At 51.6% G+C, this 24,181-nt stretch overlaps 6 protein-coding genes across 6 annotated transcripts; 2 read left to right on the plus strand and 4 right to left on the minus strand.

The window, feature by feature from the left end:
• Positions 1-1,634: 1,634 nt before the first annotated feature.
• Triagg1_6168 (uncharacterized protein) lies at positions 1,635-3,613 on the minus strand (the record flags this gene model as incomplete). Its single annotated transcript, XM_062900763.1, has 2 exons — positions 1,635-3,228; positions 3,294-3,613. The coding sequence occupies 2 exons, from the start codon at positions 3,611-3,613 to the stop codon at positions 1,635-1,637; spliced, it is 1,914 nt and encodes a 637-aa protein (XP_062755025.1).
• Positions 3,614-5,669: 2,056 nt separating this feature from the next.
• On the minus strand, positions 5,670-6,819 carry Triagg1_6169 (uncharacterized protein; the record flags this gene model as incomplete). The annotated part of the gene is made up of 3 exons (XM_062900764.1): positions 5,670-5,992; positions 6,063-6,345; positions 6,412-6,819. The coding sequence occupies 3 exons, from the start codon at positions 6,817-6,819 to the stop codon at positions 5,670-5,672; spliced, it is 1,014 nt and encodes a 337-aa protein (XP_062755026.1).
• A 1,567-nt stretch (positions 6,820-8,386) lies between these two features.
• Triagg1_6170 (uncharacterized protein) lies at positions 8,387-9,357 on the plus strand (the record flags this gene model as incomplete). Its single annotated transcript, XM_062900765.1, has 4 exons — positions 8,387-8,562; positions 8,809-8,854; positions 8,911-9,028; positions 9,239-9,357. 4 exons carry the CDS (start codon positions 8,387-8,389, stop codon positions 9,355-9,357), a joined length of 459 nt encoding a protein of 152 aa, XP_062755027.1.
• A 667-nt stretch (positions 9,358-10,024) lies between these two features.
• On the minus strand, positions 10,025-14,537 carry Triagg1_6171 (uncharacterized protein; the record flags this gene model as incomplete). The annotated part of the gene is made up of 4 exons (XM_062900766.1): positions 10,025-10,858; positions 10,913-11,116; positions 11,190-14,303; positions 14,352-14,537. 4 exons carry the CDS (start codon positions 14,535-14,537, stop codon positions 10,025-10,027), a joined length of 4,338 nt encoding a protein of 1,445 aa, XP_062755028.1.
• A 1,914-nt stretch (positions 14,538-16,451) lies between these two features.
• On the plus strand, positions 16,452-18,078 carry Triagg1_6172 (uncharacterized protein; the record flags this gene model as incomplete). The annotated part of the gene is made up of 9 exons (XM_062900767.1): positions 16,452-16,523; positions 16,614-16,856; positions 16,935-16,966; positions 17,020-17,047; positions 17,109-17,116; positions 17,169-17,269; positions 17,320-17,490; positions 17,554-17,853; positions 17,912-18,078. 9 exons carry the CDS (start codon positions 16,452-16,454, stop codon positions 18,076-18,078), a joined length of 1,122 nt encoding a protein of 373 aa, XP_062755029.1.
• Positions 18,079-18,702: 624 nt separating this feature from the next.
• Triagg1_6173 (uncharacterized protein) lies at positions 18,703-20,816 on the minus strand (the record flags this gene model as incomplete). Its single annotated transcript, XM_062900768.1, has 4 exons — positions 18,703-20,319; positions 20,384-20,551; positions 20,637-20,704; positions 20,762-20,816. 4 exons carry the CDS (start codon positions 20,814-20,816, stop codon positions 18,703-18,705), a joined length of 1,908 nt encoding a protein of 635 aa, XP_062755030.1.
• Between the last annotated feature and the right edge of the window lie 3,365 nt (positions 20,817-24,181).

Below are 24,181 nucleotides of genomic sequence, written 5' to 3' on the forward strand. Positions count from 1 at the left end.
AGAAGCCTTTCCCACTCCTTCTCTGAACCCTTATTTCGTGCGCGTGGCGTGAACCTCGGCGGGCTGTGCAAGCTCCTACCTATTATTCCGAAAATATTCGTACCTGTTCTCGTAGAATCATTCTCGCAAAAACACCAAAGCTTGTAGATATGGGCTGGCTCGCTCCTTTCGGAACCAGCACCACCCGTTTCGCCCTTATCTCTTGGGGTTTTTTTTTGGGGGGGGGGGGGGGGAGTTTTCTGAAACACAGACAGAAGAAATTGCCAATAAGTCACGGGCCCGTTTCAACAGCGGCCACGAGCGTTTCAATCGGTGGCCCCTCCCCCGTCCAACAACCCCCCCCCGGCAGCACGTTTTTTGTTTGACGATTGTTTCTCAATTGGTGACTCCCAGCTAAACGCCAAGACGAAACATGGCCTGATACACCGAAAAAATGGATACAACATGATAAGAAAGAAAATTAAAAGAGTTGCTTCTGTTATGAGCCCCTCTACTCTACTCAACGTGTCGGTTTTTGCTGTGCTCTGTTGGTGACAGTAGGTCTTGGCAAGATTGGGACAGTAAACTGTGTACATACATTGCGTGCCTAGTCTCGAATTCCGGTATATTTTGATACACGAGCTTACTTACACCTGTTAGTTCAGCACATCATCTCAAACTAAACAAGGCCGTGCATTCTTTTCGCCACTTCGTTGATCTTAATCGTTTGAGATCCATCTAAAAGCTGGCTTGTGCTGTATGTACAGTATCGGAGCTGGTCAAAGCATCATACATCAGCTGTCATTAATCATGTCATCCTCAAAGCAGTCCCACCCTCATAAACAGCTCGTTTCGTCCCAAATAAGCCAATGAAGCTAAATAATAATTCCGCCATGTCTCGTTTCCATACAGTATCGCACCCAAAAAGTGACTTTACGAAAAAATAAAGCCCGTGTCAAAGCTGCGTCTAGAACGCTCTCGAGCTCCCCAAAGCCAAGTTCCTTAGCTTCTGACGTTTTTATCGGGGAGAAGAAAGACAGTAAATTAACAATGATGTATTTTTGATACTTCTCTCCACTTCGTCTTCTTGCAGAATGTCATTCTGGCTCCGCCCGGTTGGTCCAGCCGGATGATTGCCACATGGCGGTGCAGTAAGCTTATAATACCTACTTACAGTACTAATCATATGAACTGCTATGAGTCAGCCGTTGTTATTTTCCCACCACGAGGCATCTAACCCAGAGCCATAAAGGGTGTAGCATCACATGACGGAGTAATGACAAGAGCTTACATTAATTACTACACACAAGGCTATTAAAAAGCGCGGATGACGCCTCTCCCGCGAGGCCGGACAGCTGGGACTGACACGAGAGCAGGCCAAAGAGGTCAATCTGTATAGAACTATCGTCGAAGATGACGGAAATTATGAACCAAACTGATTAATGTCCCTGAATGTAATCCCAAATCCCCCAGTTTTTTTTCTTTCTATATTACACTGGACACTAAGATTAGAAAGTAAACGAAGAAAAAAGAAGAGCCTTTTGCTATCATCAATCATCATGCCTCTGGTTTGCCTCATGACCTAGCTCCTTTGCACCGAGTCGGCAAATCGCCAAAAAAAAGAAGGGAGAAAAAAAAAGGAATAGAACCTGAAATCATGGCCAAAGAGGTGGTGGTCGGCGTAGAGAATCTCCACCGCTGCTAGAGGGTCGCCAAGCATCCGACATGGCCGAACCCCTGCGGCCGTACTCGTCCTGACCCGGCGGCGGAGGCAGAGGCAAGAAGAGTCCCGTGCCGTCTCCGACCATGATGCTGCGTCGGACCTCGCCTCGGTTCCACCCCTCTCCGGCCACGTCTGCTGCCAGGCCGTAGCTGCTGACCGGACGTCGTAGCGGAGGTCCTGCCGTGGTTATAGTGTCAACTTTGCTGAAGTTCCATTTACCGTATTCGTCAGTCTTGGTGTACACCTCAAGGGTGTGGGCTGGTGAGGGAGCAGTGGCTCGCATGTGCGCCGCAAATGGGTTGTTGGAGCTGAACCGGTGTGCTGCTGGCGCCCCAGGCACGCCCAGCTGCCGAGGAGACTGAGCCTGAGACCTGGGAGAGGTTGGAGAGCCGGGCGAGGCTCCAAACGGGGCCCCAAATGTGTTGGAAGTAGGCGTGCTTGGCATGCCTGGATACGGCAAGTGGGAGCTCCGGGTTGAAGCTTGAGATGGGTTTCGCATGTGCCCTCCCGCCGCAAAGCTAGCATTGGGAGGAGGCAGCCCCTGAAGCTGCTCCGGGAAGGACTCATCGTGGACAAAGAGTTTACGCAGTCTAGGCATACCCCCTGAGAGGACGGATGAGGCGAGGTAAGTGTACCAACTGGCCTTCATGCTTGCGTACACCTCCTTATCTGATTCGGTAGAAATCTCAAAGCGCAAAGTCTCGAGGCTGTGGGATGCAAGCAATCCGATGCCCGCGTGCTGTGGAAAGCCTTCAATTACCTTGTGCTTCATGGCCAGCGTCTTAAGACATGGCGCCATCGTCAAGATCTCTTGAAGTCTTTGCGGGTGGACGCCAGTGTGGACGAGCGTCAGGACCTTGAGCCCGCGCTGTGTTTCTGGCCAAGCAAGGTACTCGATGAGGCCGGCGGCCGTTACTCGAGGAGTTCCCTCCATGATGAACTCCTCCAACGAGGGCATGATAGGCCCCGATGCGGCCATCAGCACTTCATCAGATATGCTTTCTGTTTCGGTCATCTTCAGGGCCCGGAGGTGCGCCAACGAGTTCAACACCGCTCTCATAGTCATGGTGTCGACACTGATGCCGTTCAGTTCCAGAGTCTCGAGCCGAGGCCACACCTGGCCAGTAGCCAGCGCTGCCAAGCTCTTCTCCGAGCCGGCGTTGTACGTCATCTTTCGAATGTTGGGACATCTGGCCTGCACTTCGAATCGTAGCGTCGAGCTGCTCGACTCATCCGAGAACATGCCCTCTGGCAGATCAACATACTTGAGGCTGGGGAGGACTGCAATGGTCTGAGCCAACTCCACCTGACAATACTCACGCACCTGGTAGGGCGTCTTCAGAAACTCGACCCTCTTGCCGATACGAGTCGGGTCCTCGCGAACCGTGCGCCGGAACAGCCTGAGTCTTGCCTGAGCTGGATCCTCAGGAATGGCGTTGCGATCAAATCTCGTCTGCTTGCGCCTCTCGGCCAACCAAGCCTCGAGCTTGCAGTAGTGGACCTGGTCAATCCGAACGCTGTGATACCTAAAAGGGGGGGAAAATCCAGTCAGGAAACATGCATGAACGGCGCAGTGGTGGACAATACTCACAATAGCTTGATGGCGGTGTCGTGCCAGATCCGGTTTACCTGCGAACAGTGGGCCAGGTCACGCAGGTCGCACAACATGCACCCTTCGCTGCTGCCACTATCCTCGCAGGCATCATACGTCTCATCGCCGGAGTGAGGACAGACGAACAAGAAGATGCGCTCGAGAACCTTTGGTGGGAGGACGGAGACGAGCTGGCTCGATCTCACACTCGGCGGGAAGTAAGGCTGCCGGGTGATATCAGCAGGACGCCGCAATGCCTCGGGAGGGCTGGACAGCTCGTTCTTCTTCTTGTCCTTTTTCCGACTAAAGGGGAACCTCATGGTGATGGCGGTGATGGGATGGCTGTTACAAACGGAGCTGGGCTACTCCGAACCAGAATCAAGCGGTAAACGTTGCGGCGATGTTCAAGGACCAAGGAGTCGGGAGAAACGCGTAGCGAGGGACCGAAGGAAGAAGAAAAAAAAAGGAGTGAAAGGCGTCGCAGAAAACAGAAACAGAAACAGAACCAGGAAATGACAAGAGACCAGGAAAAGAGAAAGAGAAAGAGAAAGATAAGCAAAAAGCTGACGCCGAAAATGTCTAGGGGAGCGTGACGAGAAGCGACGCTCGGGACCAATGCTGTTGAATCAAGCTTAGGTTGTCTTGCGCATCCCTTGCTGCGTGCCCCGCGAACAATCAACGAGGCTGAAATTGGGGGTCCCCTCCACAGCCAGCGAGAGTCAGTGGCTGCGGCGGTTGCGAGGATTGCGATGTCTCTCGCAAACAAATTGATGCAATGCAAACGAGGGGGCGTCAGTCGTCAGGAGGTATGGATGCCGCCCCTTATGGCTATGGCTATAGCTATGGCTGGACTGGGGGCAAAGCACTATGTAAGGTAGTTGATGCTGAAGTTGAAGAGAGAGGAGAGGAGAGGATGAAGAAGGGGAGGGAGAGAGGGAGATGAGGACAGTGGAGGATTTCAGCTGGACATGTCGTGTATGTATTTGGTCTGCACGCCACAGCGGCTCTCGTGCAAAAAGTTAGCGGAGCTGCTCCTCACTCTCGTACCTGAAGCCACCAGGTAGGGCCCTGGGCCAGTTGACCCTTGCGTTCCTTGTGCCTGTAGCGCCGGCTAATGAGAGGGACAGTTGAGACTGACGAGCAACTGACAAGCCTCTGAAGGGGGAGGACGCTTGGGGGCCGTTTTAGCGGCGTGGCGCCCCAGGCCAGTGCTTTTCGCTCGCAACGGCTTCAGGCACCCACGGCACTGCTCAGGCACTGGCAAGTCCCGCTCGGAGATTCCAGCGGCCGTTGATGGGAACCTGGAATTGTGCGGGGAAAAGATTCCATGGCTGTCGGGGCCCTGTGCCGCTGCTTTGCCTCGCTCCTTGCTCATTTCACCTCCCGTGCGAGCATTTGAATGGCTGTGAGGGCGAGGGGCTGTAATTTTCATTCCATGCTGTCATCTTCCATCCTCTTGCAGAGCCCAATCGATAGGTAATGACCAAGTCCTGGACCGTTTACATTTCCAGACAACCCAGTGGATGGCAGTCGCACAAGCCCAACCCCTGCGTCTCAACAAGCTTCAAGCTTATGTTTACCGTTCATTATCATTACACGTAGCCTACCTATGCCAACCAGCTTTTATACCTTGCAACTACTCTAATTGAATGGTTCAGTCAGCCTTATCCAAGGTATTTACATGTGATGCACGGCTACCCCTGCTTCACAATACACCATCGTTGACGAATGAATTAAGATGTGCAGCAGCACTCATCGCAAATGGCATCCCGACACGTGCCTAAGCTGACAAACACTGAACTTGGATCCAACACCACGCATAATATTCAGACACCGAAACTACAGCAAAACCTGTACTCTCCCGAACCGTCCATCTATAGACCGTGCCAGGCGAATCAAGTATACATACAAGCAAGTATAGTACAGCATAAGACAGAATATGATTAAAAAACCAGTATGACCTCTCTGGCCAGTGACGCTGCCGCACAAGTGCACGATGCAGCTCCGTATGCCCGGGGCGTTGTCTCGTAGCAATAACTGCCCGCCTTGCCCTGCGCCTACCAGAACATTTTTCTCCGTTGCCCCCCGCATTAGCCCATATAGCCGTCATCAGCCTCCTATCATCATAATCGCAAAAAGACATGTCATCGTCGTAGAGTAGGCGATTCATATTTTGGTTCATTTGCCGGGACAAATGGCCTCATGTCCAAAAAAAAAAATAGAGATTAAAAATTGTAATTGGCCTCGTAGGAAACGGCCTCTTCGGATTCATAATATGTATTAAAAAGAATGCTCGCCACCAATTGGGTGTCGGAGCTTTTTGGCCGTTGACACGTCTGTCAATCAGACATCCCCACGGCATCGCGCGTAGACAGCTTAAGCCTTGCGGGATCGGGCGGTGGCACCGTTGGTCTTGGCACCAGTGGTGGTTCCGTTGGACTTGCCCATGGTGGCAGCCATGTGGACGGGGTCGGGCAGAGGAGCCTGGCTCATGCGGCGAAGGGACTTGCGAGTAGTGGGAGCCTTGCCGTCCTTCTTGTAGGTGGCGAAGTAGAAGGAGATGAAGAGAACCAGGTATGAGCTGAGGATGCCAATACCGGCAAAGGCAGCAAACTCCTCACCGGCACACTTGCCAGCATTGGGCATCCAGTCGAAGTAGGTGGAAGTGAAGTAGGTGTAGGAGGCGAAGTAGACGAAGCCTGTTTGCCCAACGAGTCAGTAAGGAGCCAACAAAGAGGAGCCAACAATGCACATCGTAATATCACTTACCCAGGTCGATGATGAATTGGATGATCTGGAGACGAGTAACCCACTCCTTCCACCAGATTCGGACACCACGTGCGCTCTGGAAGTAGTACCAGTACATGACAACGTGCACAGTCAGGTTGAGGACAATGGGGACCCAGGAGACGGAAGTCAGGCCAATCAGCTGAGTGTAGCAGAGAAGAGCGGTGGCACCGTGGTGGTAGCAGTGGAGGAAGGTCAATGGCTTCTTCTTGAGGAAGAGGAAGACGGTGTCGAGCAGCTCAAGGTACTTGGTGAGGTAGTTGAGCTAATCGTCACATGTTAGCATTTGGCCATACCGCCACGTCGTCACCTGCTGAGAGAATTTACTTACGTAGTAGAGAACGACCATGGGCTGAGTCCAACCACCATCGTGGTCGCAGATGGCGAAGAAGATGCCCTTGCGGACAACAGTGGGCAGGATCTGCTCAATGAAGAGAGCCAAGAGGGCGCCGCTGATGGCGGTCAAGTAGAGGTTGTGGATGAGGAAGAGAGCCTTGAGCTTGAAGGGCTCGCGGTTGCGCATCAACTCTCGACCGCCAAAGATGATGAAGTAGTAGATGACGATGAAGATTGACGTCGACTTGAGCGTAGACATGGGAGTCTCGAAAGGCACAAACTCGAAGTCGTTGGCCGAGAAGCCAGTGACGGCCGTGAAGAGCTTATCAAAGATGGGCCATAGATGGATGCCGAAAGGACGATCGAGCGTCGGGAGCGGTAGCTGCTCGTAAAACGTGGCCATGATGGGCAGAGTTGCACAAGCAAGATCTTGCGCCTTGTTGTAATTCTATAAAGAAGAAAAAGAAGAATAGAAGAAGAAAAAAGAAGACTTGTCTCGAACGGACACGCGACGCGACGGAGCGAAACGAAACCTTGTCCCCGAGAAGAAGCGCCCAAACAGACTGCAATTGCAATCTACAGAGGGATCGAGGCAAAAAAGATTGCACAACGAAGGAGTGACGAGAAGAAAGAGGGGTAGAAGCTTTCCGACTTCCAACTCCGAGAAGAAACAAGAACAACTCTCACGACGGGGGGGGGATGGAGGAGAAGGAAAAGGACGGAGCACGGAGGAGGGCCGAAAGAAATACTTAGCCCAACGTAATCGCAGTCTTACGGCAGAATCTAAAATGTGGCCTCGACACTAGCAGCATGGTTCGTCCCCTTTTTCCAAAGTGGAAATTTGGCTTCTGCAGGCGGTGACGCCAAGTCAACCGCTGCCACATGTGATTGGGCATCGGCGGCAAAGTTTCTCTTCATTCTCGCGGCCACGTGACCTCGGCTCAGGCGAATGCGAGGAGTGGTATTTCGAGGCACAGATCTGGGAATGGATGCTACCTAATTTCGGGGCTGCGCGGACGCCGTGCGGGTGCGAGCAAATGCAATTTGAACATACGAGTACGGAGTAGTAGTAGTTGATCATATTTAATCATATGAGACGAGGCCGATCCCAATGGCAGGGCGGCAGCTGAATAGAGTAGTAGCAGTAAGACCAGCACTGGAACCTTGATGCTCTCGTCAACATCTTCTTCTCTCGCGGCCAACGCATAGGCTTCCTGGGCGTACGCCATCCAAGAAGCCGCCTTGTCATGCCCGCCGAAACCAACAAACTTGAAGAATTACGAAATTGACTAGCACTTTGCAATTGGCTATCATACTGTAGAGTAAACGCAACCCTCCGCAGATTCGCAAGACCGGATACCGATATGCAATCGGAGTGCCAGGATCCCCGACGCCCGGAACCGAGGATCGATTGCATCAATCGCTAAAATCCCTTCCGATCGAACCATCGGTAGACAAGCTGCCACGGCTAGCGCACCCAGCCAAGCCTGTATCAACCAGTATATAATCACAGCATCTTGCATGAACATCAATGATGGTGTTTCAACACGCTGAATGCGTGCATACCATGCATCAAAATGGCATTCCGGCCAGCCGCACCCCATACGGAGGTTCGGTATCAGCAGCTCAAATGCTTCGACAAATAGAAACTGGCCAAATTGAAAGCCTATCGTAACTGAGGCCGTACGCGCTCGCCCCAAAAACACTGTCCCGCACCACGCAAATCTCGCCCGCAGACAGCCCCGCCAAATTTCCAATTCGCACTGTATCCGTTCCCGCTCGGCCGGGTAAATCAGGCAATGCCGTAGCTTAGTCATCCGCCGTCCTCAGGCGATTCTTTGCGTCCAAAACACCTCTTTGCTCAATCTTTAGCACCCGCCCCAAAAGCTCACAACACCAAAACTCAATCCCTCTCAAAAGGTCCTTCTTTTTGCAAGCTTCTCGCCGAGCTTCTCTCCTTCACAAAAACCATGCAGTCCGCCGCCCTCCTCCGCGCCGCCGCCCGCGGCTCCTCCATGGTCCGCGCCGTCGCCGTCCGTCCCGCACCTTTCGCTGTTCGCTCGGCCGTTGCCGCTCGCCCTTTCAGCGTCTCTGCTTCCCGACGAGCCGAGCACGCTGAGGAGACCTTCGAAGAGTTCACTGCCAGGTGAGGCTCTGCTTTTTTTCTTTATGGATGTACGGCAGAGTGGAATTGAAGGGGTGGAATGGGCGCTGTTGGAGGGATATACCAAAAGAGAGGGAGAAAAAAAAATGTCGACAAGCGGACGGCCAAACCGAGAAACTTTTGCGGCTTGTCAAAAAAGAGCGCTGGCGATTCAATCAACGACCTGCCGTGCATGCCATCGCCGACCAGACGTGTTCAATGGCTGACCGCGCTGTGAAAAAATTACAGATTCGAGAAGGAGTTTGATGCTGTGCAGGACGTCTTCGAGCTCCAGGTATGCTCTCTGCGGCTCCCACATATATCGTATGATGTGCTAAGGTCATATTTTAGCGCAACCTCAACAACGCCTTCGCCTACGATCTCGTCCCCTCGCCCTCTGTCGTCGCCGCTGCCCTCAAGGCTGCCCGGAGAGTCAACGACTTTGCTACTGCCGTCCGCATTTTCGAAGGTACGCCAAAATGCTGCTCCTCGTTGTCGTCTTAATTGAGTCATCAACCAAGCTGGGCGTCTGTCTCCACCCCCACGAGAGGCGCCATGGCTATATATCAAACACTGTCAATGCTGCATATTACGTGTTTCTTCAATATCATGCAGCACCCACGCATGACATGCACCATCCCGTCGAGACCAGCATGCTGACGCGCATCCCGATACATAGGCATCAAGGCCAAGGTCGAGAACAAGAACCAGTACCAGCAGTACCTGGACGAGCTGAAGCCTCTGCGAGAGGAGCTGGGTGTCTCACTGAAGGAGGACCTTTACCCCGAGGAGAAATAAGCTCACTGTCCACGAGGAGAAAAAGTCTGTTCCGAGTCTTGTACATGGTATTGTGTTGGGAGGGAAGAGGATAGCGACGGTGCTAGACGGTTGATGGGAAGGGGGCCTCCCAAACCAATGTCTGATAAGTGTGAAGAAGCATATAGTGTATACTGCTCCCTACTGTTGTTGCAACGCCTAGCTGCTTCAACGGAATTTTTTAAAAAAAGAAATTCACAGATTCCCTTGACTGCGTCATATCATCATCACACTATTTAAAAAAAAAAAAAAAATTCACATTTGATATTCCTGACAAACTTCCTCAGTCAAATAGCGTGTGCTATTCCATCTGCATGGACGGTTCCAGTGTGACGATGCCGTGAGCGACCTTCCTTTATGCCTTTTATATAATTATGTATCCATCTTGATTCCTGTAAGGAGACTAATTGCCTCGAGCCAATTCCCTGTTGAAACAAAAAGAAAGAAGGAAAGAAAGATACCGCTCCAAATAAGAAAATAAAAAGAAGAAGAAAAAAACGAATAAAAAAAAGAGAAAGAAAAGGGGGAGGGAACAACACTCCCACTCTCAAACTAAGCATCGAAATACACGACGTGTAAGTAAGACGAGCGTTCGCCCCTACTCGGTCTCGGTGCGAACCCCCCTCTCCCAAAAGTATAAAAGAAGTTCCTATTTCAAATGATTGTATCTGTTTCTTGGCTGCTGCCCGTAGTGCTGCATCCCTTCAGTACCGGGTCCCAGAGCCGGGCTGGCCCCCCTACTACCTGGGCCCCCGTATGCTCGACCGAGCGGGCTCAGCATGCCCATGCGTGGACTCCGTGGTACACTAGACTGTCGGGTCTCTCGCCGGCCGTTCTTGAGCTGTCGAAGCTCTTCATTGGCAAGGTCCAGCTCCCTCTCCCTCTGTTGGATCTGAAGGTTGAGCTCTGCAACCTGTGCAACGAACATGTTTGCGGTATCTCGCTTCTGGATCTCATGGATTTTGACGAAATTTTCGGAAGCCTTCTTGGCAAGTTCCTCGTTTTGGCTTCTTAGCTGGTTGTTTTCTGACTTCAGCCCAGAAGCAGTCGAGGCAGCGTCCTGATACAGATTCCGAATGTAGTCTGCGTCCTTGTGGGCATTCTCCAGCCGCTTCTCGAGAAGAGAAACTTTGGACTGGGTATCGTGTAAGAGCTTCTCGGTTTTTGCCAAGGGTGTATTTTGTGGATCGGAGGCATTTGGGTCTTCTGTCAGCCGAGCCACAGTAGCTTCCAGCTCCATAATGGTTTTCTTTGCTTTTTCAGCTTCCTTCTCCGATTGAGCCACAGCAGACTGCATGGCTTCCTCCATTTTGTGTCTTTCGGCTTCAAACCGAGAACGGTCTTGCAGCGCAGCCCGTTTGGCCTCATACACTCTGTGCGTTGTTCTCTCATACTCCTTGACCCGTTTCTCGAGGCTTGAAATCACTGCTCGATATTCCACGCCGCAATCTGCAGCTTCTAGGTTACGCCTGTACTCGGCAAACTATACAACATTAGCCAGGCACTCACACAAACAACAGTCGTAATGGAAGCGTACCATTTCAGCCATTTTCTGTAATGATGCATGGGAGACATTGATCAATACTTGTGGTCGAGAAGAGTCCCCTATTGCGGTGGTAAATTGAGCCAGCATAGCTCTCACTTCGTCAGATACGGGAGCCTGGCCTGTTCCAATCGCTGCCGTCGCCTCACTTGTAGAAAGCACCCGTGGTCTCTTGGTCTCAAAAACGTCCGATTCGTTCTATGAGCAGATCACATAGTATTAGTAAGTCATATTGACAACGCAGTTTCCACCGCTTTTGAAATTCACTTACATGTTTGCGTTTGCGACCGCTTTCTTGCTCATGATGGGCAAATGCCAGCATCTGTGATCGCGATTGGGAATGGACATACACATCAAGAACGGTATCTGGGACAGGAATCGCTTCCCATAGAAGCGTTTGTTGATCACCTGTGAGGTATTCTATGAATAAGGCGGCAATCTCATGTGGCTCTAGGTAGCCGCGTTCGGGGCTGGCCACCAAATTCCGAGCGCCCACAATTCCTGATACCAGGACACTCTTTCGTTCTATTAGAGTCAAATCGTCTGATATCTGAGGATCAATATGCTCAATTGAATAAGTTGTAACCAGAACCAGAATAAGCTGCTGCCTATTGTTGTCGGCGCTTCTGAGTCCTTGTGCAATGGACGAGTTCCTAAAAGAATGGTCGTATCCAATCACAACATCGAACTCCTGAGCATCGATGTCACCGGTCGGAAGTGCAAGAACCAATTTAGAACTGGATGAATCGGCGGATGAGAGATCCGATTCACCAAGAGCATCGCAACTGAATGGCATCTTCAGAGCTTCTGCTAAATGACAAAGGAGCCGGAGGAGGTCTGGAGAGCGAGCGATTATCAAAATGTTCAAGTGATGCTTTATAATGCCGCTCAAAAGTTCAAAGAGGAAGTTGAACTTGGGATTGGCATCACAGCAATACTTGGCAAGCTCTGCTGGAGGCAGAGTTTCGAGGTCGCTTCCCACCACGTCTTCGGGATAATCGCATACATTCAACAAGATGTTAAATAACTCGTCAATGCGATTGACCAGGAGCGGATCTGGCTCCGAGTAGTGCTCGTCGCTGAAAGACTTGTTAAAGTCCTGGATCGGAGTCTTGAATTCGGTTATAAAGTCGTTGTACCTCTGACGCAAGCTTGCTTGGAAGGGGAGTGTCACAACATGTTCTACCGCTGCTGAAGCGGCGAAAGACACCGATGATTCGGCGGGACTATGTTCGCGCTGAACCTGCTCGGAATGAGCAGTATCCGTTGAATGTTCTTGCATCATAGTTTCACTCGGGCTAACAAAAGGCACCAGAGGGATATCTTTGTATGCTGGCTCCGGTTGTCGACTGATGTCAGCAAGGGAGACTGTAGACTGCTGTGCCGGGATAAACTCTGGGGCAGCCACAGTTGGTGGCTCCAGCTCTGCTCCGACAAAGGCTGGGCCATATATGTCTGCCACTTCTGCGGCAATGGGTTCCTGTGGAGTTGAGATTTGTGGCCCAAGTGTCGAGGTCGTTGTGTCCCTATCATTTCCTGTACTTTCGGTAGCAGCTGCGGCCACCATATTTCCGGCTTGTTCTTTCTCATTGCCGCCAGGCGTTTTAGCGCCGTGAGGCAAATCTGTTGAATGCACAGGTAGCTCAGTGTACGTATTGGGTACGCCTTTCTCTAACGGTGCATGGTGCTCAGCGGGTTCTTCAGCTGAGATCTGGTGGAGTGGTATTTGATGGGACGCTGATTGATGCGACGTAGAATCAGCTTCGCTATTCAACTCGTCCAAGTTAAAGATGTCCGATAGTGCTGCGACAACACCTAGGCTATGCCTCTCCTTGGCCTGCCTCTCCTTGGCCTGCTCTGGAGTCTCGTTTTCCATTTTCTGGCCTTTGTATGAATTGAGTGGGGTTTTTGGTTTCGCTGGAGAGCCTAAGATGTCTCCGGGATGGCCTACGAAGCGTGCCGGGGCTGATTGCTGTGGCAGGAGATTGGCAGCCTCTCGTGGGCGATTTGGGCTAGATTGGGCTAGACTTTCTTGAGACTTGCTTTCCATAAGAGGTTGTTGGGTCGGTGCCTCGAAATCGCGAGGAACTATCTGAGCAGCTTGGGAAGCCCCTGAGTCCGACGCAGATAGAGTGCTCGAGCTGTATGTAGAGGCAATCCCCGCAGCGGGATGAGCAGGTGATTCAAGGATTCGACTAGGTAAAGAACTCTCGGGGATCTCTAATACGGTTGCAAAAAACGGTTGAGTAAAAAACCGGGGGGTTGCGTCTTGTTGTGTATGTATAGATACGGCGGACCCTGATGATGCTAGAGGCTGTCGATCAGGGGAACCGGATGTATTGTGTGATAACGACTCAGACAAAACTGGGCTGCCGGCTCCTGAGACCTCTCTTAACTGATCGGGCTGGCGGGAAGGAATATCTGAACTGACAGTCGCATGTGACTCTTGAATGCGGTCCTCGGATGCCGTATCGGTGGGATTATGATTAGACAGAGAGGAGTCGTGTCGCTCTTTAGTTTCCTTACCAGGTCCCTGTGATATCGGTTTTGAAGGCGCCTCAAAAGAGTCCGGAATGACGTGAGAACTAGATTCTGGTATGATATCTTGAGGCTGGGACTCAATCAATCGGTTGGAGGATGGCGGCAATCCAGCCGGAATTTGCTGCTGGGTCCAAGATCGATCTGTAATCTCTTGCGAATCTGGAACAGTTCCTTGACTGTTTCGCGCAATGGCGACGCGGCTGTCTTCGTTTTCAAGCTCGGCCAGCGACTGCGTAGACTTGCCGCTTGATTGCGACCCGATGACACTCGAGTAATCAGCCGGGTTAAGATTCGAGTTCTTGGGAATCTCTACCACCAGAGACGTAGCTCGCGAACGATATTCTGAGAGATCTACGTCAGGCAGCTCTGGGAGTTCGGAGGGTGTAGATATTGAAGGAGACGACGCGAGAGATGCTGGAGGCTCGTCATATAGAGATCCGCAGGTGTCACTCCTAGGGGCTTTACGGGGCCGAATAGGGGATGAGGTGGAAGATGATGAGATCAATGAGGCTGAGCGTCGCCGCTTCTTGTTGATGCGCCGCTGATGAGCGGGCCGCGGCGGTTGGCTGTTGTCGCTCTCTTGATCTGATGCGGGCTCCGGTTGGGCTTCTGGCTCCTGATGATTTGACTGCTCTGGCTGCTGCCGATCCTGCAGCTGTTGCTCCGGGTCTAGCTCCGGGTCCGGCCCTGGTCCCGGCTCGAACTGGTGTTCAAGCTGCTGTTCAAGCTGCTGTTCAAGCTGATGCTCCTCTCCGCGACGCCGAGCCTTGACCTTTTCCCATTCCACTTTGGCAATACTTGTAACCTCAGAGCTCTGCGGCACATGAACATTAGTAAGAAAGTCCTGCATCTACACAGCGCATGTAAGTGGAGAGCATCGTGTTAGACAAACCCAAGTCGGATCATAAGCTTGCCCGGTGACGGTATTATCGTCCCAGTCAACCAGGTATTCGACGCGACCTTTTACGGTCCTCTCATCAAGAATGCGCCTGATGGTGTACCAGCCTTCGTCTTGGGCGGCGGCGGGCCTTTTGCGAGATTTGGACTTCTTTGATGACAATTTACGTGACCTCGGCATTGGCCTGAATGAGACGGCACAGCGGATAGACGGTGTCTGCCCTTGAAGCCGTAGGGGGGGCGAAACAGCTTCTCGGCACTGAAGCTGCTTCTGTAAGCCGGGCGGCCTGAGCCAAACGTCTGGCGGGCACGGCGCTCGACGCTTGCAAAGGATGTAAGTCGAGCTCACGCAGCAATTGGAGAGGCGAGGCTGAGGTGCGCCAGCGGCCCACCAACGACGATTTGAGAAGGTCGGACAGGGCGATGCGACGGGAGTCTTTTGCAAGGGAGCTGGTTGGCTAATCACGTGGAGGCGCCAACCTCTAAATTCCTGGTAGCGAAGTGCGTTGGCGGGGCGAGGCAAGGCGAAACTGCAGAGGCACACGCTGACAGGGGGACAGTGTGAGACCGCTGAGGCTGGCTGTTGGTGATGCGATGGCGAGGCTGAATCTCGAATTCGTTCGTATCGTATGGAAACGCGACTGAATAAAACGGCACGGATGTAGTGGTAAGGCTTCTGTGGAGGATATGGATATGGACGATAGGTAAATAGCAGAATTAAGATAAAAATCAACAAGTCTTGCAGTAGAGCAGCTGACCCCAGATCGTGTTGGCTGAAGTCAAAGGCCAAAGGGTTAATATGGTGAAGGCTGAAGGATGAATGTTGAAAGGTTAAAGAAGAAAGAATCTCGCTTGGGCCTCAAGACGTCTTTCTTTGCCGTCACCCGGCCCCTCCCTTATGTACTCCATGTAGTGCCAGCACAAACACGTTTTGGGCATCTGATAAGAGAGGGGAATGGGTGCGCACGTCTACATTAGTGCACAGAGCTGGACAAACAAAGGAAATGTCATTTCTTCTTCACTTTTGCTCGGCATGCGCGTCGAATCACTGTGACCATGGATTCACTGGCTAGGTACCTGCTGTGATTCTGATCTGAAAATGAAACAGCTTGGAAGCACTGCATCGTCACGTCTGTCGGTGGCGAAGACAAATGATTGGATATTCGGCAACATCAATGGCTATTGATGCCTGGGAAAGCTGTCAGATGACCTTTGTTCTTACTTTAGAGCAAAGATGGCAGACGAGCGGTCACAAGCGGCTAATTTCGAGCCACGTACTTGGAACAAAGAGATTTGATGCCATGGTTTGACGACGCCTCAGGTCCAATGCCCACCGTATGAGCGTCGTACGGCATAATAGGCATACGTAGTCTTTATAAATAGCATATTCCATGCCTCTGCTATCTCTCAAGATATAGACAAGAAAAGAGAGTTGTTGTTATAAAAACCGAAACAACATGTCCAATAGCAAATACTAACAAATTGCATGGAAATTATATGCAACTCTACACGGCCTGTTGAACCTCCTGCACGGCTCATCATGTGCAAACGGCGTTGCTCACAGAACACAAAAGTCTCCGAGCTTCGATGCCTAGATGCAACGGCCCTGGCCTGAAAATGTAACCAAAACTCTCGATTTGATCAATTAAACAATTTTTTTTTAGTTCGGCAACGAGCTGCGGTGGCGTCTTGGATGCATTTCCGATCAGCTTGGCTGCATAAAAGCTGCACGGCTTGCCGTCTCCGGCTTCTCAACCTGTCGGGCTGCAGATCTGTAGTGCTACCTCAGGTGACTCGCTGGAGCACCTAATGTGCGAAGTACCCCCTAGCCTACAGGTACCTCAGCCCCCGAGTCCCTGTGATTTTAGCAGACCCCAGCCTGCAAACGCGCTAGAAGCACACCTGCATCTCGCAAGCGTCTTCGATCTCGGCCTCACTTTATTCTCACCTCTCACATCAATGCCATCTCGGTTCGTCTGCTTTGCTGCCTAACCGGTCCGTCGCCCATGCAGTCCTTTTCACCTGGATGACATGATTAGAACATCTTGATAGGCTATGACGACGCGTGATACGTGTCGCGTCCGCAGATCTGAACATGGCCTCCAACTTCTCCATACAGCCGATAGGGAGGTTTGTAGGAGCCAGCCAACCTGTCAAGAGACCAAAGGTGAGATGGAAGAAGCTGCGCTTTGCCGAACCGCAACGAAATATACCTATTGGCGGCCGCCGACTAAAGCTTACATAAACCCTCGATTAGGAATTCTCTTGTTTTTCTTTTGATGAGAACCATGAATTTCGCCCTGACGATTCGTCAGTGAAGTATTACTATCCTCCACAACTTGGGGCGGACTTGTCTCTAGGCTTCAACACCTTTGTGAAACACGATGATTCCCAGGATGAGCACCTCGACAGCTTACTAAAAGCCATTGTATTACACGAGAAGGAGACTGGAGTCAAGATAGATGCGAATGTCGTCACATGGAGAGGCATGATGACCAAGGTAAAAACAGACTCCATAAACTCAGCAGTTCATTGCCCTTCATAAGAATAGCAGCAGTTAGGACTAACGACAGAATAGATATTGGCTGCGCCGTTTGAGCAATATGACGGGTAGCAACCCCCTTTCCTCTTCTACCCCGAGACCAATAACCTGACATATGCAGCTTCGAAATGAACGCCACACTATACCAGGTATATCTATTCACCATCTTGCTTGGCCCTGATTCACATCTCTAACCCAATACTTCTCTAGGGAACCATGTAGGTGATGCAAACCATGGCTTAGCAACCGGGCTTCTAACGCCAACAACAGTTTCATCGAAGACAACCACGCACAGAAGATGCTTTCGAGACAGAATGAGGATCGCGGGAAGCCTAGAAGGGGACCCCCTCTTGATGTCATGCAATTTTGGGGTCAATCTCAATGCCATCCTCTATACCAATCTCCTGCTGACCAATACAAGGATACAAGTTTGAGACCTTGTCAACGCTTCCTGCCCCATGGGCAGAGACATCGAGAGACTTTATTGAAAACAGAGAGAAACAAGTTGTCAACAACAAGGAGCAATACTGCTCCGTTGTTCGGACTGGCATTGGTAAGGCTGTTCTCTGTCTAGGAGGAGAAGTCGATGCCAGTAAGTTATTATCATACACCGTTATCATAGCCATCGGCTCTGACTAACCATTAAATGAAATAGTATGGGACAGCAAGCCCCAAGAGAAAGGAAAACCCATCAACTGGGTTGAGCTCAAGACAAGCGCCGAGATCCGCCACGGCGGCGACATTGAAAAGTTCCACCGCAAGCTCATGAAGTACTGGATCCAGTCGTTTCTCCTGGGCGTCCCAAAGATTATCGTTGGCTTCCGCACGCCGGACGGCATCCTCGTCGACATCCAGGAGATTGAGACGCAGCAGATTCCGCAGACGGTAAACGCGCGCCCGAACCCCGCCTGGAACGCAGATATATGCGTGAATTTTGCGGCCGCTTTCCTAGAGTGTATGCCTTTCGCCCCCCCCCCCCCCCTCCCGTCTTACTTGTACTAATGTATAGCTAGGGCTCATGCAAGTCGTCAACGACGAAGGAGTCTGGAGGATATCTCGACGGGCCCATTCGCCCGTTATTGAGGTTTACAAGGCGGAAGAAACAGGACATGGCGATATCCTGACAGACGAGTTTAAAGACTGGAGAATCAAGCTGGCCCTGGGCACAAGTGAATCCTAATTCCTTTTTTGGACGTAATAATGAATCAGGATTGCTCTAAACTGAAGGGAGTACGCCAATCTGTAAAAAGGCACAAATGTATATCACGGCGTTTTTGCAATCGTCAATACCAGTTTTACGGTGATTAGTCCATGAGATATCCTTCCATTATGCCGGGTTACATGCCTACATACATCCATACATACATTCCGAATAGCAAATCAAAATCAGTCATCCTATCAGACGCCTGTTCCCTCGACCCTTGAAAAAACAAATTGGACAAAATTGGAAAAAATTAGGGGGCAAAAAGGTGTGAAAAGGTGAAGAGAAGATAGAAGAAGAATAGAACATAGAAAAGAACAGCACCCATACGTGCTCCAATGCCTCTACCGGCCGCAAATTTCAGGTCAAAATAGGTATTTCAGACGCAGATCCTGAACGCCTCATCCCTCTAATAGTTGCTCCTCATCCGGGGGACGGGACTCGATATGCCAATTCATTATATCGCGCGTGAAATTGTGTCAAACTTTGACAAATTCCCTCCCAAGAGAAGCCCACCATCATCACTTCATCCATTAGACTCGTTTCAAATCGCATTATTCAGGTACATGCAAAAAAATCGGTTTGCAAATCGCAGCTGTTGGATCATATAGCCGGCCAACGGATCCGCAGGCCATCAGCCCACCGGTTGTACAGCACGTCGGACAGCTGCTTGCAGTGCTCCATGCCTGACTGGGTTTCCCGTCCAGGATATTTGTCTTCAATGGCTTGTTTTTCTTGGTCTCTGAGGCTCTCCTTTGATACAGGTGACTCGAGTTGGCGCCGGCGGTGGCTCCTGAAATTTGGGTTTGTGGAGGAGCTCAGCGCCAACTTGGCAGGGCTTGGTGACGGAGTCGAGGTTTTGACAACCACTGTTCCCTGAGGAGTGCCATCATCTGGAACTTTTTGTACAGACTGACGCAGCACTGCTGCATTCAACTTGTTATCCTGGCTCATGGCCGTGATGAGGTTGTTCATAAGATGATATGATCCCTCGGGATCAACCGCGTCCAATGCTGCAAAGGCTTCGGATAGCTTGGCCAGCGCCTCCCGCTTTTGCATGGTAGAGGCCTGCGCATGAAGCTCTGCAAGAGTGGGTTCTACCGCCTTAGAGTATAGCCTTCGTCCCAAGAGAGCTTCCTTGCTATGGGGATCGACCGGCGTAGCCACGGGTGGGGGAACATTCTCGTCGACAAAGACGTCGTCATCCGGGGTTGTAGATCTGACCACGAGCATACCGGCCGATTCCTCCGAAGGAACTCTTCGAAACACACGCATAGTCGATCCCGAATTGCCAAAAGACATGTCGGGCTGAAGAGGTCGTTTAGGAGCAATGATTGAGCCTCGGGGAGAGCCGTTGGCATACGACGCAGGAACTTGCATGATGGAAGGTGTGCGCCGGACTGTTGACTTTCGGATAGTGCTAACAGCCGGCGACGAAGGTGACGAAGAACCCAGAGGGCCTTCATTGATGTCCAGCTTGCGAAACCCTTCCTCGGCAGCTGATAGTACGGATGATGTTTTGCGATGATGCTTGACAGTTGGCCGCTTCGGCGGAACTACCGACTTCACCGTGTCAAATACCCATGCTTCATCGTTGCCACTCTTAGTTGAGATTGTTTGCAAGGTTTCCTGATAGTAAATCGGATGTTTTTGGCGATTTTGATTGGCGTCCCACATCTGCCTCTGCATGATGAGCTCTTGGAGAGCTTCGATTTTACCGGCTGACCGAATAAATCTGTGCCGAAGCAGCTCCTTGGCGCTGGGCCGACGACCGCACTCTTTAGTTAGGCACTGGGCCACGAAATCCCTAAATTCCTTGCTAAAGTGACTTGCCAGTCGTGGCGGTGGGTTTTTGGGGATCTGGAAGAGCACCTTCATCGGGTGGATGTGACAGAGAGGAGGCTCTCCATTGGCCATCTCCATTGCTGTAATGCCCAAAGACCAAATGTCGGCCTTGAAGCTGTAACCATCTTGCTGAATTACCTCAGGAGCCATCCAGAACGGAGTGCCCACAAAGGTGTTGCGTTGAGACTTGATGTTGGTGAGCTGGGCGGCGACACCGAAATCAGCCAGCTTCACCTTGCCAGCATCCGACAGCAAAACGTTTGCCGCCTTGATATCACGATGGATTTTGCCTTCGCTATGCAGATATTGGATTCCATAGAGAAGTTCACGGCAGATGATGGCGATGTGCGCCTCAGTGAAGTTTCCCGGTTTCAACTAGAAATGATGATTGATTAGAAGTGGAATAAAGACGAGAGGACGAGCAGCAGCATCAACTTACCAGATCCAAACAGGATCCGCCACCCAAATATTCCATGATAATCCATAGCTTGTGGCCTCGCAGGAACGAACCCTTGTACTGGGTTACGTAGGGGCTGGCGCAGGTGCTGAGGACAGCAATCTCAGCCTGAATGTCTTGAATATCATCATCGCTGGACTCAAGATCAATCTGCGCAACACGGCCTCGTTAGTTTACTGCCCCTTGTGTGGCTGGAATAAGAGTCACGAATTGGACGGTCCAGGGCAGGTCTCACATGTTTAATGGCCACAGTCTCTCCGGTGATCTTATCGATTCCCTTGTAAACAACTCCAAAACTTCCGCCTAGAAAACCAACGTTAGTCGTGCGAACAAGCAAACCGTCAACAAGATTAGACTCACGGCCTAGCTCCTCCAGCACCTGGTAGTCCGAGGCAAGAGTCTCGTCATCAGCCATCCCGGCGAAGGGTCAAGCGATATTGCCCTTCCCTTTTGTGTTCGTACTCTCCCAGACCGGATGCCGGCGCAATTAAACAAAACAGGGCAGGCAAGGCAATATGCGCAAGGGCCGCGCCGGAGGGAAGTCGAAATTGGCGTCTGTCGGGATAGTGGAAGTGGAACTTGCGGTAGATGTCGAGCCGATGGAAGCCAAGAGCGATCGGATAACAAGGCGTCGTCAGTACCGTAACCGTACAAGTAGGAGCCCTAGTTTAATATACAAACGGCAAATGGCACAGCATTCTAACTGCTTTGCAGTCAAGGTTGAAGAGTGAGCAAATGGACGGTTGTCCGGGGCAGTGGAGCCCAGACGGCTAGGGGGTTTGTTTACAACGGTCCGCTTTGGGATAGCTGTGCTTGGGGAATTTTTAATGGGTTTTAGGCTCTGAGGGCCACTAATTGAAACCTACGGGTGCTAAGTTGGAACCTTGGTAAGTTGAATGGATCACGTCAATGCTATCTATTAGTAGTATCTAGGTATGTATTGATGTTGTTGACAAGTTCAAATTTCGACAATATTATGATGGACGTCTGCATTGCGATAAACAGCACGGTCGTGCATGCACGGCTGAAGAGGCTGAAGGAGGGATCAACAAACATGCAGCTTGTTGCTCACGCCAATGCACGAAAGCAGTGCATTCTGCCAGCTGCTGCTGCACGGCAACCCATAGTGCATATCGGGGTGTGGGCGGGAAAATTGATGGACGTGTGTATAATGCACCTTGACCTCACAGTCAGCCCAGTCCGATGCCTCAGAATTACTAAGTCTGTACCTGTATGGAGTTGACCTCTTTCTTAACCCGTCTGGCGCAGTGGAGGATTGGATGGAGCTGTGCTCAGCTGTACAGGCATTAATGCTGCTCGATGGTTTAGGACGAGTACATTGGCATTAGTGCTTGAGCCGCCGGCCTTGATGTAGCGCTTCAACTGGGCCTAGCGATTGAAATCTCCATTATTGACGTAATTCACCCATCAGCAAATTTTCTTCCGCCCTCGCAGTAGTGCTCGTATGTACTAACCTCCCTGGGCTCGGAGACATAGATGCTCGTAGATTAGTATCTGATCAAATTAAACACCAAAGGGAGAGGCTCTGCTCTACTCTTCTGCAGCTCCCGTCGCCATGGAACCGCGCCTCCAACTCGATCTCCTCCCCCCCCCCAGCCACCCTTGGATGATCAAATCTCCCGTCATCTGGTTCGCCCATTCGCAGGCTCTCTCGTCTCTTCCAGTTGATCACAGGCGTTGTTAGCGCCATCGCACAGCGCATGGCGCTAACACGAGGGGCCGCGCTCCCTTCCGCCAGCCACCTCTAAATCGATCACCACGGCAACGGCCATCTGCCCCTCTGTTGTCCCGGGCCCTGCAAGGCGTCGCCGGCAGCTTTTTCGTCGGCCAGTCCCGTAGCTCGTAGCTCCAGCACGGGGACAACGCTGAGAAGCGGACCTGACCTTGAGAGCTGCGTCCATGCCTTGCTGCAATCTCGCTTGATGCAGCCCAATCCACGACCTGCGGCTGCGAGACCAGACGTCAAATTGCTACGCTGCTGCCATTACTCGCCGACCTCTAGTAGGCACTAGCACAGCAGAGCTCCTTGTCCAACAACCTCATCTCATCTGTACTCGTACTTGACAACATACCGGCCCCTGCACCCAACTCCTGGTACCCGATACCTGCCTGCCTGCGGTTTGCATTGATCCATTGCATTCGATTGCACAAGCTGCTACCTACCTATAGTACTAATCCATCCTTTTGCCTGTGCTGTCCTGTGCTCAGCTTGCATTAGCCCTTGAGCTGCTTGCTGGGTCTCGTCTCTGTGCTTCCAGGGCTGCGAGAGACAAAGAGAATTCCAATCCGCCCCCCGTCTGCCATCAACAAGAAAGAGCCCAGGGTATCATGCTTTTTGCTGCCGCCGTTGGATCGCAGCTCTTGGACATGTGCCATCTCTCAATTCTGGGCCTTTTCTAATCCATCGCCAGCCGCGCCTTTCCGTTGCGCGATTGTCGGGCTGAGATTTCGACGGCCAGCCTGATTTGTTCGGTGAGGCGGCGAGGTGCCGAACGCGTCGATTGATTCCATCAGCTGCACACACCTGTCCGCCCCGATACTTGCTGCCAGACAAGGGATAAACAACAACGGGGATAATTTCTTCTTGTTCCCTTGTTCCCTTTTCTCTCTCTCGCTCTCCTCATCCCCCTTCTCCTTCTTTTCTTCGACCGCTTGCTCTCCCACAACTTCGGAGCTGGTCAATTCGGCGACTGAAGCGTGGCGCAACTGTCAACATTATGGCGCTATCACCGCCGCCGCTGCCCTCACGATTTCCGTGCTGGTGCCGGGCCATCTATTCTTGGGGAGGCGAGGTTTGTGATATGACGTCGCGTGTTGGCTTGCCCTCAATTGCTAACTTTTCTGCAGTCCAAACGCGACCTGGGATTTATCGAGGGCGACTTGATCGAATGTCTGAATGCTGGAGACGGTTCGTGGTGGGTGGGCAGGCTATTTCGAGATCGGAGGACTGTCGGATCTTTCCCGTCCAACTTCGTCGAGGTACTACCAGAAGACTTTCGGCCAACAAAAACACCGAGCCCTATACCGCCGAATATAGCAGCAGCGTCAGGGTCCAAAGCAGCAGTGCCGCAAAAATCACGAACATTTCGGAAACCCTTCGAGGCATATGCCAAAGCGCCGCATTATACCACAGCAAAACAACCAGAGACATTTCGAGAAACACCGACGTCGCGTCTCAAGGAAAAGCCGTCTAGGGTGTCAACCACGTCATCGCGATCAAGGGGAAACTCGGCCGCCACCTCAAGTACTGCTCTTGTCCTTGCAAGGAGTCCTTATGAGGATATTGCTCGCGCTCCCACCCCCTCTCTCTCACCAGCAAATGGATATGGATCCAGGGCCCCTTCACCGGCTCCTTCCATGGGTCGCTCACCGAGTCGCTCGCCGAGCCGGTTGGGAAATATGACGAGGAGCGATTCTCCACCGCCTCCCGCACCACCACCTCACAGACATGTTGGGCGGACGAGCCCCGATAAAGAGACACAGGGCTATCAATCATTATCGAGGCACGGCTCCACGGTGTCATACAATGCATCCAGCCTATCACGACAGGGCTCTACCGTTTCATACAACCCCGCAGAGATAACACGAACGGGTTCTACCGTTTCATACAATCCGGCAGATATAACAAGAACAGGCTCTACCGTTTCATACAATCCGGCAGATATAACAAGAACAGGCTCTACCGTCTCATACAACCCCATGGACGTTATGCGATCTACCGTTTCCTACAATGGACCAGAGATTCCAAGGCATGGCTCG

Source organism: Trichoderma aggressivum, assembly GCF_033847375.1.
Source record: "Trichoderma aggressivum f. europaeum strain CBS 100526 chromosome Unknown scaffold_023, whole genome shotgun sequence".
Taxonomy (NCBI): Eukaryota; Fungi; Ascomycota; class Sordariomycetes; order Hypocreales; family Hypocreaceae; genus Trichoderma; species Trichoderma aggressivum.